Source organism: Chiloscyllium plagiosum, chromosome 4, assembly GCF_004010195.1.
Source record: "Chiloscyllium plagiosum isolate BGI_BamShark_2017 chromosome 4, ASM401019v2, whole genome shotgun sequence".
Lineage (NCBI taxonomy): Eukaryota > Metazoa > Chordata > Chondrichthyes > Orectolobiformes > Hemiscylliidae > Chiloscyllium > Chiloscyllium plagiosum.
Window position 1 is genome coordinate 133,801,516 of NC_057713.1, and position 16,687 is coordinate 133,818,202.

The 16,687-nt window shown below is 40.2% G+C and overlaps 1 protein-coding gene across 1 annotated transcript; it reads right to left on the reverse strand.

The window, feature by feature from the left end:
* Window positions 1-6,078: 6,078 nt before the first annotated feature.
* Window positions 6,079-10,499, reverse strand: LOC122549607 (class E basic helix-loop-helix protein 22-like). Its single transcript, XM_043689433.1, has one exon. The coding sequence runs from the start codon at window positions 7,990-7,992 to the stop codon at window positions 7,147-7,149; it is 846 nt and encodes a 281-aa protein (XP_043545368.1). The 5' UTR covers window positions 7,993-10,499; the 3' UTR covers window positions 6,079-7,146.
* Window positions 10,500-16,687: the final 6,188 nt, after the last annotated feature.

The window sequence follows — 16,687 nt, forward strand, 5'->3', positions numbered from 1 at the left end:
CTTCCCCTTCAATCCTACATCAACTTTCTCTCTGTAACATCCTGGTTCACTCCTCCATTATTCCCAACTCTTCCCCACTCCCCTGACACCTTTCCAAGCAACCTTGACATCAAGGGGTTATTTGACCGGGTGTGGCATGAAGAAGTTCTGGCAAAACTGACGGCAATGGGTATCAAGAGCACATCTCTCCACTGGTTGGGGTCATACTTGGTATATAGAAAAATGGTTGTGGTTGTTGGGGGTCAACCTTCTCAGCACCAGGACATCTCTGCAGGAATTTCTCAGGGTAGTGTCTTTTGCCCAATCATCTTCAGCTGCATTGTCAATGACCTTGCCTCCATCATAAATAGGGATGGTTGCTGTGCAGTCCATATGCAAATGCAGCAAGACTTGATAATACCCAGCTTGGGCTGAAAAGTGGAAAGTAACTTCACGTCACACAAATGCCAGGCAATGACCATCTCCAATAAGAAACAAATTAGCCATTGCCCCTTAAGATCCAATTAGACCATCGCCTTGCCATAGGAAAGATATTATTAAATTGGAGATGGTTCAAAAGAGATTTACCAGGATGTTGTTGCTAGGACTGAAGGGCTTGAGTTATAAGGAGAGGTGGTATAGACTGGGATATTTTTCATTGGAGAATAGAAGGTTGAGAGGTGACTTTGTAGAGGTTTACAAAATCATGAGGGAAATAGATAAGGTGAATAACAGGTGTTTTTTCTTTAGTGTGGGGGACTAGGAGAATATTTTAAAGGTGAAAGGAGAAAGATTTGAAAAGGACATGAGGGGCAATTTTTTTTTACACAGAGAATAGTTCGTGTGTGGAATGAACTTCCAGAGGAAGTGGTGCATGTGGGTACAGTTCCAATGTTTAAAATACATTTACATAAGTACATGAACAAGAAAGGTTGGAAGGGAGATGGGCCAAGTGCAGGCAGATGGGACTAGTTTAGTTTAGGATTATAGTCAGCATGGACTGGTTGGATCGAAGGGTCTGTTTCCATGCTGTATGACTCCAAGAAACAATCTAACAATTGCCCCTTAACATTCGGTAGTGTTACCATTGCTGAATCATCCACTATCAAGAGCCTGGGGGTCATCATTGACCAGACGACTAATGACCCTGACTTTCCCATTGCTCGTCATTTCAAAACAAAACCATCTTGCTCTCAATCTAACATTTTTGTTCCTGGGCCTACTGCGATGCTCCAGCAAACAAGCTCAGGGAACAATACTGTACCTCATTTTTCACTTCAGCACCTACAGCTTCACTGACCCAGTACTGAATTCCACAACTTTAGAGCCTGACCCCATGGCATCTTTCCCCATTTTACTTACATTCTTCACCACCCCATGCTCCATCCCCCACCCCCATCCGTCATCAGTTTGTTAATATGTCTTTACTTTGATGATTGCTTAGACATCTCATTTTCATCTTTCTGCACCTTAATTTACACCAATTTTTACATCTCTATTTCTCTTTCACCATAATTAGCAATTCTTTTGAGTTTTGCACTGGGCCTCTGTAGTACTTGTTACGTTGGCTCCTGATCCACCTCTGTCTGTCGTATAAAAAACCTCTTTTGCCATTCCTTTCAGTTCTGAAGAACTCTGAACATTAACTTTATTTCTCTCTCTACAAATGCAGCCAGATGTGGTGAGTCTCTCCAGCCTGTTCTGAAAAATAAAACAAAGGACTACAGATACTGTAAATCTGAAACATAAACAGAAATTCTTCAGCAATGACTTCTGAAAAGTCAAAATGACTTCTGAAATGGGTAAAGTCAACTCTGGCTGATGCCAGTGCCTGTATTATACTCATAACTGCTTTATTCTGCCCATTTGCTCATTGAATATATTTATGAATCATTATTTTTTATAATCGTATTTATGTTATCATCTTAGTAAACATTCATAAAATTCAGTAAAAAACATACTTTAACAAAAATCATTTGATTTAGGCACCTAGAGTATGATTTCTTTGTTTTGACAATAATTTATTGTGTTTTTTTGATCAGGGTTAATTTGGAAGATATTCCAGCTTGAGTTTATGTAGTATTTTGGAGATCCATATCAAAATTCCAGAGCTTGTATGTACCTAACAAATGAAACGTTCTGGCACAGATAGGAATCGGACATTTTAACTGCAAATAAACTGCTGGGAGTGAGTATTGAACGGCACAGAATGAGTGAATATTTAAAAAATTGTAAGTAAAAAGTGTTATATGAACCAATTCAACTAGATTGGAGCAGGAAATATTTCTTTGCAACCTCCCTTAACTAGCAACAAATAACCTCAATAGATTTTTTTGTACAAACGCAAAGGAACATACGGAACCAATTACTTCAGTCTTTTTCTGTTATATCATCTTCAAATATTTACATTGTATAACAAATGTTATAATGGTATATTGATGCCGTAAAGTTGTGTTGTGTTAGAAGAACATAATACTGAGATAGCCATTGTGTGAAATTATAAATGAGTAATGATGAATTAAAATAGTTTGTGAAATATTCAAGGTGTGTCAAGGAACTAGCTTACAAACCAGTGATTAGTGAAAAATTATAGTATTTGCTGTCCTAAATTTAATAACAGAATTGCTAACCATTATTTGCCAGTATATGCTATTACCTGATAAAATAAGGCCTGTGCTTGTAAGATTACTTAACTAGTTTGAGTCCAATCTTTAACTGTACTTGGTAATTGGTTATAGATCTATAGCTGCAATGATTCATTTTATGCTTCAGTGAACCAATAGTTTTAGAAATTGTGACAGGAATTTGACTATTTAGGAGACTAGACAGAGATTGTTTTTCCATGGAAGTTAATAAGTGGTTATTACTGAACTGAATTAAAATATCATATAATGTTACTTTGAACGTATTATCTAAATATCTACATCACTTGTACTACATTCTGTGTTTGAGCGAGGAGTGTTTGATTATCAAGTATCTAATTTTAAAAATGTCACAATAAAATGCTTGCCACAGATCATAAACTTCAGCTTTGTATTGCCCATAACGTGTCAGCCTTTCTGATTGGCTATTAATAAAAACAATTAACAGATATAAGACTGAATGGGTGCATGTGAATGTATATTTGGCGGGCTAACAATGCTTCATAATACAGTGGTTAAGACTGAAATGGAACTGGGGGAAATAGACATATTGCACAGTCAGAATGACAGCAACCAGAGTAATCTCTCAATCATACCAATAAACGAAAACCGGTTGGCAAGTCATATGGCTTACCGAGAAATTAAAATCAATTGTAAATAATGTGAGTACAGTGTGTTCAGTCTTCCTTTCAAAATGACACGATCTCAGTAGAATCTATGTTTTGAGTAGTGGCTGCAACTGTCTCTGTACATACTTCCTAAGCTGGTGTTTCAGATGCCTTCTTATTGAGAAATAATGTTTCCGTTAATGCTGTAAATTTCTCTCCACCTGAAATAAAATGTTACCCAATTTGTTTTGCTAAGGGATAGGGTTTGTAGGCGGGGAAGTTTAAAAAACCGGTTAGCCTTATGAAATGTATCATGCTTTAAGTAAATGTGTCCTTGAACGAACCCACAAATACAATGAGAGCGCCGTCTCACATATTCCACAGTAGCCAATACAACAATAATTTAAAATGAGCTTTGTCTCAAAGAATTTTACCTGTGAGGTTATGTATCTTCTATTATATAATTCTAGAGCCAGACAGAAATGTACTTTTTGCACTGTCCAGTAAATGAATTGAATTGAATTAGCCTTATTGTCATATGTATGGAAGTCTGTGGGAGTAAACAATGGTGTGTTATGTAGTCTGCTTTCATCGGGAGGTCATGAAGCTAATCTCCCTTTCATTACCACAACATGAAAGTATATCCTCGAGGATATATACATTAACACCCGTTATCCTATCGTATAGTGTAAGTCTAGCACGGATGGTGGTAGCTGTAGCTCGTGAATTCTGGTCATTATTTCTCAAAGTCTGAAAGTGCATTATCGCCTCTTTTTTTCCAGCGGTAGAGTAATTAGTTACCATAGCATCTAATACGTAAATGTGCCCTGAGCACACCATTAACAGTTAAACGGAGGATTCAATTTAACACATGATTATATCTTTCATAAGTCATTACATTATGAAAGTCAATGTCACTCACGCTGGGACATGCAAAGGATTACAGTTACTCTCCGACCAGGGATTGCATCGTATCCTCGAAGGAATAATAGGCTTAAATATTTTCGTGACTTAAATTAAATAGAAAAAAAGTGTTAAAAGTAATAAAGCACAACAGTAGAAAAATAAATATTGTCTAAGCCACATTTAGATGCAGACGTTTTTTGGTGTAATGATCCGATAACCCAGTTGTGTCTCCTAAACACTCATTTGGAGCCCATTCATTGTTGCTGTCTTGATGAGGCAGTGAAGCGCGCGCTTGTGGTCCTAACGCTCAGGAGAAAGTCAGTTTCAGATTATGAAAGGTCGCAAAATTTATCTAAAATTTGTTTTCTTTTTATTCCAGTTTGAAATCTAGCTCTATCCAAGCATGTGGTGCTTGAAACTTTAAGCTTGTCAGTTTTAACAGTTGAAGAGATAAATAATCGATTGACTTATGAGTTCTGTTGCAGTGTAATAGAATGTTCTGTATATTACTGCCCCCTCGTTACTTGTGCCAATTCTCCACGGTATTGGCTGAATCTACATGTAATGACTGCGGTCAAACACAAGGATCTTACCACAATCCAATCAGCCGTGTTCAAACCTGTAACACACGCGACTGATGGTCGACTTACACAATCTGTATTGATTTGAAATGTTTTGAGGACTTGACCCCCACCCATTGTAATACAGTAATGCCGTTCTTCATGTATCGTTGAAGCCAAACTGTCCAGGGAGCTAAAAAAGGTACACGAATCCCTTTTCGAAGATTGGTCCATTTTGACTCAAATGAAATTTCTAAAACAAAACGACAGTTATTCAGAGCTGGGTACATCAATAAAATACTGGGTAGCAAATTTCACTATAATATTATCCAATTACGTTATTATGCAAAAAAAAAGTCTGGTGGCTGGGACTAATTCAGAGTGATGGACGGCAGAGTGAAGACAATACAAAGTAATACCAATGTTGCTCCTCAGTATACCCCTTGATTAAAGACACCCAATTATAGCAGTGAACAGTGTCGCAATTATGTTCCTTAATCACATCCAGGAGGTTTAATTGCCTTAACGATGTGTTTCATTAAATGAATTTAGGTATTATAGTCGACAGTTTTCATACACAGTTGTTTTCAAATTAACATAATATTAGACATCGTCATGGAAATTGTTTTAATAATCATAATTAGGTGTACCGAGGCTTTGTAATCTAAATGCTGAGAGACATTTCATTTGGCCTTGGGCTAGTGAACCCTTCTGTGTCGGCTGCCGTTGCATTGTTGTGTGGTGGAGCTATGTTTCCTGAAAACTTACAGCTTCTGATTAATCTTTTGACAGTAAGCGGAGCAACCAAACAAAAAAAAATCATTCCAGTCCCACCACGTCAAGTGTTGTCTCAGGCATACGGCCGGGGACTGAGCACACACAGCTATGTTGAATGTTCAAACAGTATTTCTAAGTGCCATTTAAAAGCTAGTCAAGCCGACTCCACTATCTGAAGCATATTCTCCAGTCTTTGTGTGGCGCCAGGGTAGTTTAAAGGGTTGTTACATTTCTAACGTAACTAGTTCTAAGCATTTATAAATAGCTGGGAAAATGGGAATTATGCAAATTTCCATCGAGAGGCAGAGTACAGTTCAATGCCACGCCATATGCTGTTATTCGAAATTTGGTTCAGCCACGCCATCCAATATTTTCCTTTTCAAGATGTTTCTTTTTTGTTAGAAGTGAGAGATTTAAAGGGATAGTCTGCCCTCCATAATCTTTAAGAATGTCTTGTTTTGTACTAGTGATGACCATTTTGTCCTGATTTGCCCCTTCCAGTGATCGTTTCAATCAGAAAGACTTTAAAGCCTTTCACGTGACTTGTGTCAGTTCTGCTACCTTCTTAAATTAGTTATGGGACAAAAAAAAATAACTAGATGCCGTTTGTTCAAAATATGTTTAATAAATTTGTTTTCCAACACGGATGACACATAGAAATGGTTATATATTATAATCTGGGGCAGGCTGGTACATAATCACTTTCATACATCATCAGCTGCCAACAGACCCTTTAAAGAGGCAGTGGTACCAACTTATCAGCAGGGTTCACACAAACTGCAAATCAAACACACCACATCAGTAAAAACATGGCAAGTCCCTTTTATACATACTTTATATGAGATTTATATATTTATATATTGCAGATGGACAGGTGCTGTGCCGTCATGCAAACTAAAAACTCACTTTGGGTAAATAGCGTTTTTTTTGTCATAAGAAACGTAACAAAAATATTTGAACACATCTTAATCTGTACAGTAACCTGAAACACAAAGAAAACCGCGTCATGTCAAACAGTTTCATAAACTCCTTTTCCTATAAAGCCCAACTCTGAAGGAACAAATTGACATCTAATTGCTTTGTCACAATAACTGATTTCCGGGTCTCCTTTCCTTTACCTTTTCAATTCTGATGATCGTGTCGAGAAAACACACACAAAAAAAGGGAACAAGTTTATGGCCATTTGTAGCTTTATCTTTAACTCTGGAGGACACTTTAAAGAGAAGTTAACGGACTCAGTCTGTAACGCAGTCGCAATCACAGCAGACAGGGTTTTTGTATCGTTTTTAAAAAGCATCAGATGAAACTAATATGAATAATCCATAGTAGCTAGTGACACTGATGGAATCTCTGAGATCACAAACCTTGCCGCGGCTGGACAGCTGCTCAAAAACAGAAAGATACATTTCTCCAAAAAAAAAACAAAAAGAAACTTTCTTTTGTTGATCGTCTCCCCCAGTTCCTGGCCCGGGAAAAAAAAAACTTTTCCAACGATATTTATGGCACAAACCATCAGTTCCTAGACACAACTTCCAAACAAAAAACAAACACAACAAAGTCCATTCCTGGGGTCGTGTTAATATTTTGATTTTGTTTGTTTGTCGATGTTGTTTTGTCACTTGCCCTGGGTGGGTTATTATTATTATTATTATTTTTTGTGTGTGTCGGTTGGCTTTAAGGCTTGTCGCTGCACTGTTTGCAGAGACTGGATGTGACATTGTTGTAGAGGGAGCCGCTGTTGCTGGCCGTACACTTGTCTGGACAGTTCGCTCCGGCCGCCGCCGCTGCTGCTGCTGCTGCCGCTGCTAACCCTCCGGCCGGGAACGGGTAACCTGCTGCCCCTGCTGGATCGTAGGCTCCCAGGCTGGGGGTGAGGGAGGCGGCGGCTGAGGGCAGGGCAGTGGGGAGGCTTTGCCCCTGGTTGAGGTAGGCTACCAACCTCCGCATCTCGTCCAGAGCCTGAGCTTGCATCAAGATGTAGTTCTTGGCGAGCAGCAGCGTGGCGATTTTGGAGAGTTTCCTGACCGACGGACTGTGGGCGTAAGGGATGACGGATCTCAGCTCGTCCAGGGCATCGTTTAGGTCGTGCATTCTCCTCCTCTCCCGGGCGTTGATGCTGAGCCGGAGGGCCCGCTGCTCCTTGTTCTTCTTGCTGTTGGAGTTGCTGTCTGCCCTGGCGCTGGTGCTGAGAGAGACCGCTCTGTCTGCAGCCCCCGGCCGGACCAGCATTAACTCACAGCGCTCATCGCTGTCATCATCCACACTCTGGTCCCCGCCGCTGCCCTCCCGGTGCTGCTGCCCGCCTCCTCCCGCCTGCTGGGCTACTCCGTCCGGATCGCCGGCCCCCTCGAAGCAGCCCAGCGGCGAGCGGGGCTCGGCCAGCGAGAGTTCGAGAGCGGCGGCCGCTGCTGCTGCCGGGCGGAAGGTCCTGTCCAGCCTTGTGGCCGGAGCGCTGAGAGCCGGGAGTAACAGCTCCTGCTCCTGCTGCGGTCCATTCAGGTGGACGCTGCTCCTTTCCATTCTCGCGATTCCCTCCTCCTCCTCTTCCTTCTCGTCGTTGTTGCATAAACTATTTGGTAATTTCTCAACTTGTCCCTCACTTTGATTTTCGCCGCTGGATGGTGATGCCTGCCCTCTGCCCCTCTCTCCCTCTCTCTCTCTTTTTGTTTGTGTGTGAACCCCTATGCTCTGACCTGACGATGGTGAACACCTCGTTAGCGTTTATCTGGTTCGATTCACCTTCAAGATATTTCCGTGCCGATCAGCAGACGGGAATGTTTTTTACATCATTATATCAGAGCAGGTTATTATGAAGGGTTGCCTATTGGGACCGTGCGTCCACCAATCAGGTTAACGTTTTAATTAATAGGATTAAAACGGTAACAAACAATCCCAGCCGGCCAGATCTCCCACCCCACCATCCCCCACCCCCCCAACAACCCACCCTCTCTCCCTAACTGCAGGGCTCCCCAGCCGTGTATCACTGAATGTATACATCCACTTTCTATAGATAAGAAAACACAGCTCTTGCTTAGAGACGTAGCGCCTGCTCCATTATTCCTCCAGCCATCTGTACACACAACTTAACGCGTATGTTTTCCAGGGCTTTTTTTTTTAGCTCCCGTTAGAAATCGAGCAAGCGCCCTTCGCTGACATGTGTGGCGACTTTCAGCCGTTCAATGAACGCACTTAATGCTCCATCTCTCTGCTCCCCCTCTCTGAGTCCAGGGAAGGCAGAGGCGGCCAGTATAAAACCGGAGGAGGATACTTGTCGAGGTGTATTTATGTAGCACTCCACCCTCCCTCCCGTGTGAACAGAAGCAGTGCAAAATCATTTCACATTTCGGGTTTATTCTGTTTGACTTTGATATTCCTTGATGGAACTGGAAGTTTAGTAGCTGGTTTCCCTTCTTGTGACATCAGTCGCAACCAATATCCTACAACACCTTCAGCAAATCAATCTGTATCAGAGGTACCAGTGTATTTGTTCCCCCCGCTTTCATTAAAACCCTTTTAATTGTGTCTTTCAGAGTTGGCCCCAGGTGTTCGACTCTTTTCATTACATTTTGCACTAATGTGATGAAATTCTAATTTTCGCCTTCCATATGGTTAAATTTTTCCGCTGAGAATTGGAGGAAAAGAGAGAATTTATTAATCTTCCTAATCTATTCCATAACGCGGAGTTCTTGCCTGTTGTTGGAAGATATGGTAACAGTTGGCTCTGTTTGATGTATCACTGATCTGAGTAACCAGCAAGAATATTGAAAGTTTATCATTTGAAGTTGCAAATGGCTATTGTAACCTGTATGAGCTCAAACCAGACACAAATATAATATTTGCACGATTTGAATATTAGACATCGAAATCATTAACTATCCATCTGTCTATCTGTGCAGGAACGTATTTAATTGTCTTCATTTATAGGAACTTGCTATTTTATATCAATATGTTGATTCATCAGTGACAGCTATTGAGACATTAGAACACACTGCACAATGATCCATTAAATCCTAGAATTAAATCTTCTTGCAATGTATGGCGCTATTTTTCTGTACTATTTAAAAATGTATTTTTTTTTGTCTCTGGATTTCACTGTCCCACTCCCTGTTCTTAAATGCTTGCTGTCCCAGAGTGACCGAGACAGATCCTACAATTATTTCCAGTCATCATAAGCTTTAATGGGCTGATAGTATAAATAATAATAAAAAAAGCATCGGGGGCAAACTTTGGTTATAAAGAAGGGGAAACTGTGTGCCAGTTCTTGCGGGACAATACCTGCAGAAAATTCTAGAATCGAGTGAACATTTGTTCAGGATTAATCACAGGAGAAACTCCTCTGAATTTTGATGTCAAATGGCTAATTCATCAGTAATGAGAGATCAGGAGAAAACAATCAGAGAAAGACAAACAAAGCGTGGAAGAGGGCAACAATACAATAAAAATTATTTTACAAACAATAGTGTAGTCTCCATATTGTGAAATAATTGGAGAGATTCTCCTGGCAACTTTGAGAAAAAGTTGGATTGGATTTTGAAGCAAGTGCAAGGAAATGAATAGGAGAAGTCGAAGTTTTTAAAATGATTTGATGTTTTTCCTTACTCATGTCTGTTTAAGTCAGTCGGGATCGGTGATGCAATTTGATATTTTCAACAGATTTGTTCTCCAGATTCTTCCCTTTTGATTTTTATCTCAGGTTTCCAGCCTTTTCTCTTGTTTTCGCTTATTGTTTGATTAACGTATCCTTTGATATTAACCAGTGTCTATGACTGGGACAGATCTGTTTGTTGCTAAAGAGTGGCATCGTCCAATAAAAATGTGACAGCTGCGATTTTGATTGATGTGCAGATATTTGGCCATTTCCGTTCGGTTCAGCGGGAACTTTCCATCGTGATATTTGTTTTCTCATTCGGCTGAAACAAAAGTTGCCCCCTGTGTTCCGTATGAGTCTGAAGATGAGAAGATATGTCACTAAATGAAATTAAGTGAGAACATAATCGGAAGAAGATGTGCTGTCTGTTAACCAGATCTAATTGCCAGCTAGTTATCACGTTATCTTTGATCTTTGCTTAAACTGAAATAGCTGCTAGTTAACCGAACTTGCACATCTTAGTGACAATGGATTAAAATTGTTATTGATTCACTTAAACTTCGTTATTATTCGTCATTAATACGAGGACATTTTGTAATATTGAGTAGTTTTCTTCCATGTTCCAGGTGTCTCAAACAATACCTTTTATCTTCCTTGCATGTAATTGAACAGTTTTTTGAATCTTTATTTTCGTGTGCCCTATGATTACTTCCAAAATAACGCGGCAGCGTTTTATAATTATAATCAGTTGCTTTAATTTAAAGTCAAGTGATGTAACCTTTGGGACTGCGATAGCCAACATGGAAAATAGGCCGATTTCAGTGAAAGGGGTGGCACCTGATGCCCCGTGCTGGATTGTGAAATGACCGTGTATAAAGTAAAGGTACTTCAACAATTCTTCAGGAACACAGGGAATTGCAGGGGAACTCTCACACCGCGTAATATAAATGACTTACTTAAATTTGCGCTACATCCCTTGTACCATTGACAACTTGTCTCGAATTTGTGCATTTGTATATAAACGGGGGAAAATATCTATCCCATCATAGAATGCCTACTACATCATGAATACTAAGCTATTAACTCTTTACTAATTCGCTGCCTTTTTGTATCTATTCTATGGTAACATTCTGTAACTATCATTACATGTTGTCTAAACATCAAGTTCTAATGAGAACCTTTAGCCTGTAGTAATTGGGAAATAGATTTGAACAGTACTGTTAGTGTTTACAGTCTTCTGACATGCAATGCAGGAAAGACCATGTTTAAATATGTCCCCCAGGAAAGCAACAGTAATCAGCTCAAGTTTGGCCACCATTCCTGGATATATTTGCATGAAGGAGTTTACACTTTACTAAGCAGCCCCTAAGTTAGCACCTGATGAAGGAACAGCGCTCCGAAAGCTACTGCTTCCAAATAAACCTGTTGGCTTATAACCTGGTGTTGTGTGATTTTTAACTTTGTACACCCCAGTCCAACACCGGCTCCTCCAATTCTAAGTTAACAGGTTGCCACGTAAAGAAGCATGATCATTAGCCCAAGTCTGCGGATAATCATGCCAACAACAAGTTAATCTATTCAGTTAAAAAAACCCATCACCTTCAGCAATAGACTCCCTGCTGTAGTGAAGCTGCAGTAATGTCGCCTCAGTGGGAGTTCTATATTTCTGGTGCATGTCTATATTTATATCGAAACAACTGAGGACACTTTGTATCTAATAACATCCTATAATACCACAATCTCTATCAAATTAACAACCCGTCCGGAATTGTATTTTTAATAAATGCAATAGTCCACATTAACAAATGTTTCTAACATACACTGACCAATTATTTTATTAAGATAAGAGTTTTAGGATATGCTGGTTCAGAATGACGCTGATGAAAAGCAAAATCTAATTTTCAATCAAAGGAGAAATATTGAGATGATCCTTAGGGATCTACTAATCGGATCACTAACTGTCTCTGAGGAAAACTCTTTATTGGATTAGATCAGCAGGTATTAAAGTGTAAGAACAAAGTAGGTATTTAATACACACATAAGAAGAATTTGTTTAATTGATATTTTGCTGGAACTATTCATTCAAATCACATATGTGAGGTTGAACAAGATAGAGGAATGTAAATATTTGATTGATTTGTTTAACTTGTATCTTATTGATCACAAGGATGATTAATATATTTGTGACAAAGGAATATACATAAACACTGGGAATCTGAAATAAAAATAGAAAATATTGGATTCAAACAACACAACTGAATGCTTTTGAAAAGAGACAAAATAGAGATCTATTCAGAGTTTGGAGGGTTTTTTTTAAGTCTCCACAAGACACATCAACCTATATCTCACTTTGCAGATGTCAATGGACTTGTTTACTTCTTCCAACATTTTCCATTTTGTTCAGCTTTAATGTGCTTGTGAAGCACCATGCAGTTTTGAAAAGCTGGCAAAGAGTGGAAATGAATAATACCTGCACAGAAATGAGACCAATTTGGCTGTGCTTAAGAAAATGTGTTTCAAGGAGCTGGGACATGGAAGTGTGAATTTAGTTGCATGTTATAGTGCCATGGTGATGTCCCGTAGAGATCAGTGTATTTGTGAAGACAACCTGGGGCTATGTGAGTGGTGTTGACAATAAGTGTGTGAAATCTGATGAGTGTTAACTGGGGTGTCATGACAGCTACAAATTAGCCAAAAAGTTCCTTCCATTTTCAGCACTATTTCTGTTGTTCCGACAGGTCAAAGAAGATCCTTGTAATTCAAATGTTTGTGACTGGATGAAGGAGATAGGTTAAAATGTTGTTGAGGGAGAATGGGTGTGATCAATCCAGATCAAGCTGTAAGGAATAACAGGCAGCTCATCTGGCACCTTGGGATGAGGGTAAGACATGCCCAGGAAAAAAAAGAGCAGGCAGATTTAATACTGCTAAATGGCACTTTCTTGGAGGTAAACATAGATCATTGACAGCCTGAGAGAAGCAATTTATTACCAGCTAACAATCATTATTAATGGCTTAACTCATGTGCTAAAGTGTTTGGAACACAGCATTATTTGCTTATTGATTTTTTAAAATGCTACTTTCCACCTTTCTCCAGTTTCGACTAACAATTTTCCTAATTTCTTCTATTGTTTTCTGTCGTTATCTTTGTCCACACCAAACTTTCTGCCAATTCTCATTTTTACCTATTGCGTGAATTCCCACTGTGTTAAAATGAAGTATAGTGTACTATGCATTATTGCAGATTAATATATATTGATGCATTTACAGTCCAAACATGGACAAAATAATTGGAGAAAAGCATATGAATTATGGGTTTTGAGTGTATTGTATTACATATATTTAATATTCAGAACTAGTTGAATTGCCAGCATGGAATCTATTTGTTATAACAAATGCAACAGCATTAGAAATACATAATTTACTCTTTAGTTTCCTTTAACTTACTCTATAACGAGTGGTGACATTGATTGTGCTAATTGCTATTTAGGCAGAAGATATACAGTTAACATAAAAATCTAGAATTAGTTCCTTTCAGAACAGGGTACAAATTGCATCTTGCTGTTTGTTTCCTCATTTCAATGTAGTAAATGGAGTGCGAACCCTATGCTTCCATTGTGGTGCATATTAAAATTCAGTCATCGAATCCCTGCAGTGTGGAAGCAGGCCATTCAGCTCAAACTGACCTCCTGAAGAGCATCCCACCCAATCCCTGCAACCCTGCATTTCCCATGGCTAACCCACCTAGCCTGCACATCCCTGAACACTATGGAGCAATTTAGCATGGCCAACCCACCAACCCACCTACCCTGGACTGTAGGAGGAAACTGGAGCACCCAAAGGAAATGCACGTAGACACAGGGAGAATGTGCAAACTCCACACAGACAGTTGCCTGAGGATGGAATTGAACCCAGGTCCCTAGCACATGAGGTAACAGTGCTAACCCCTGAGCCAACATGCTGCCCCAAAATAGTTGCGCAAAGTTAGAGATTTCCCATTTCCATGTGAATACCCTTTTCAGTGATGCAATACACCTTAGTTCCTGCCAAATAACTAACAACAAAATCAGCTTTTACAAATATGTAGTAGTCTAATTCCTCAGATATTAATTGTTGAAGTTTTAAAAGGAAATAATAAATTCCATTTTTTCCTTTCTGTCATCTTTCTCTTGCCTTTAATCTAATCTTGCTTTCCAACTCCTTGTTTTCCTTTCTGCACTTGCTTTCATCTTGAAAATATTATTCTAACTCACAGTTTCTAATTCAGACTCTTCTCGTTATTCATAATCAATTATTATTGGAAATACACAGTTACTGGTCCTGGTCACTCTGTACCTGGATGTTCCCCCCCCCACCCCCCACACCCCATATAGCACTGTGTCATTTGGATATCTAACTTACAGAAACTTCATTTAAAAGGCATTTGGATAAATACTTGGATTGGAAAAGTTTAGAACAGTATGGGCCAAGTGCAGGGAAATGATGTTAGCCTAGGTGGACATTTTGGTCAGCATGGATGAGTTTGGGCCAAAGGCCTGTCTCAGTGTTGTAGGGCTCTGTGACTCTTCAATGAAAAGGTCAGAGAAATTAAATGATTGAAATCTAATGAACAGTGGATGCTCATCATTCACCAGCTTAAATTCTGAACCAGTCTATTAAACTATTTAATTGTCTGTGATTCATGATAAAGTTTCTTTCGGTTGATTGTTTTTATGGTATAGGTACCAGATAATTCCAGCATTTCCTGTGCTTATTTATTAAAGCTGCTCATCCCTTCATTTATGTTAAAGAAAACAGGATAAATCGCTGTGGTTCTGTTCGCCGAGCTGGAAGTTTTTGTTGCAAACATTTCGCCCCCTGTCTAGGTGACATCCTCAGTGCTTGGAAGCCTCCTGTGAAGCGCTTCTGTGGTGTTTCCTCCGGCATTTATAGTGGCCTGTCCCTGCCGCTTCCGGTTGTCAGTTTCAGCTGTCCGCTGTAGTGGCCGGTATATTCGACTGGGACAACACTACCATTATAAGGCAAGCCAAACAAAGAACAGCCAGGGAAATCCTAGAAGCATGGCACTCATCCACAAACACCACCAACAAACACATCGACCTGGACCCAATATACCAGCCACTACAGCGGACAGCTGAAACTAACAACCGGAAGCGGCAAGACAAAGTATTGCTGCTTGAATCACGTTTTATTTACAGGCCTGTTGACATTTTAAACAAAAGACTTGCATTGGTAGTGCACTCTTCTTGACCTCAAGATATCCCAAGGCACTTTAACAACCAATTCAAGAAGTGTAGTCACAAGTGAGGGAAAGGCAGTCAGTCTATGCACAGGAGGATCCCAAAAACAACAATGAGATAGTAACACCTGCTTTAGGTAGTGGTTGATGTTGGTCCAGGAGAGGGATGGGCATCTCATCCTAAAGATAACAGCGCTGACATGCACAACACCTGCAATGCACCACTTTAATACGTGCCTGGATTATGTCGTATGTGCTCATTGGAGGGGGACTCAAAGCCACAATCGTCTGACTCCGGATGTGGAAATGCTGGCAACTGAGTTACATCATACCAAGGGAGCCCTGGACCTGTCTGAGTGAGAGGGAAATGGCTGCAGAGCTCAATATGAGGGGAAGTAATATGGAGGCTAGAATTTGAAGAGGTCAAGTAAATTGTGTCATACACGATATTAATGTGTCGGAGACTGCAAGGAGGAAGAGTTAATATCAATGCAGGGAGAGCATGGAGGAGAAACATAAAAGAAAAACTAATAAGTTCAAGGCTGAAAGCTGAATCTGAGCTCAAGGATATTAGAGTCATAGAGTTATACAGCATAGAAACAGACCCTTCGGTCTAACTCGTCCATATAATATAGAACCTAGAACAGTACAGCCAATGATGTTGCACCGAACACAATGCCAAATTAAACTAATTCCCTCTGCCTGCCCTTGGTCCATATCCCTCCATTCCTTGCATATTCATGTGCCGATGTAAAAGTTTCTTAAATGCCCTATCTGCCTCCACCACCACCTCTAACAGTGCATTCCAGACTCCTACCACTCTCTGGCTCAGTGGTTAGCACTGCTGCCTCACAGCACCAAGGATCTGGGTTTGATTCCAGCCTCGGGTGACTGTCTGACTGGAGTTTGCACATTCTCCCCGTGTCTGCGTGACTTTCCTCTGGGTGCTCTGGTTTCCTCCTACAATCCAAAGATGTGCAGGTTAGGGCAATTAGCCGTACTAAATTGCCCATTGTGTTCAGGGATGTGTAAGTTAGGTGCATTAGTCTGAGGTAAATGTAGAATAATAGGGTCTGGGTGGGTTACTCTTTGGAGGGTCAGATTGGACTTGTTGGGCCAAATGGCCTGTTTGCACACTGTTAAGGATTTTATGATTCTATCTCCTTTGAGCTTTCCCCCTCTCACCTTGAATGCATGCCCCCTAGTTTTAGGCATTTAATTCGACTGGGACAACACTACTATCATAGGGCAAGCCAGACAGAGAACAGCCAGGGAATTCCTAGAGGCATGGTATTCATCCACAAACTCCATCAACAAACACATCGACCTGGGCCCAATATACCGGCCACTACAGCGGACAGCTGAAACTGACAACCGTAAGTGGCAGGG

What these genes read in the sequence shown, in the direction of transcription:
- LOC122549607 (XM_043689433.1), bottom strand. Translation starts at nt 7,992, where the DNA reads ATGGAAAGGAGCAGCGTCCACCTGAATGGACCGCAGCAGGAGCAGGAG.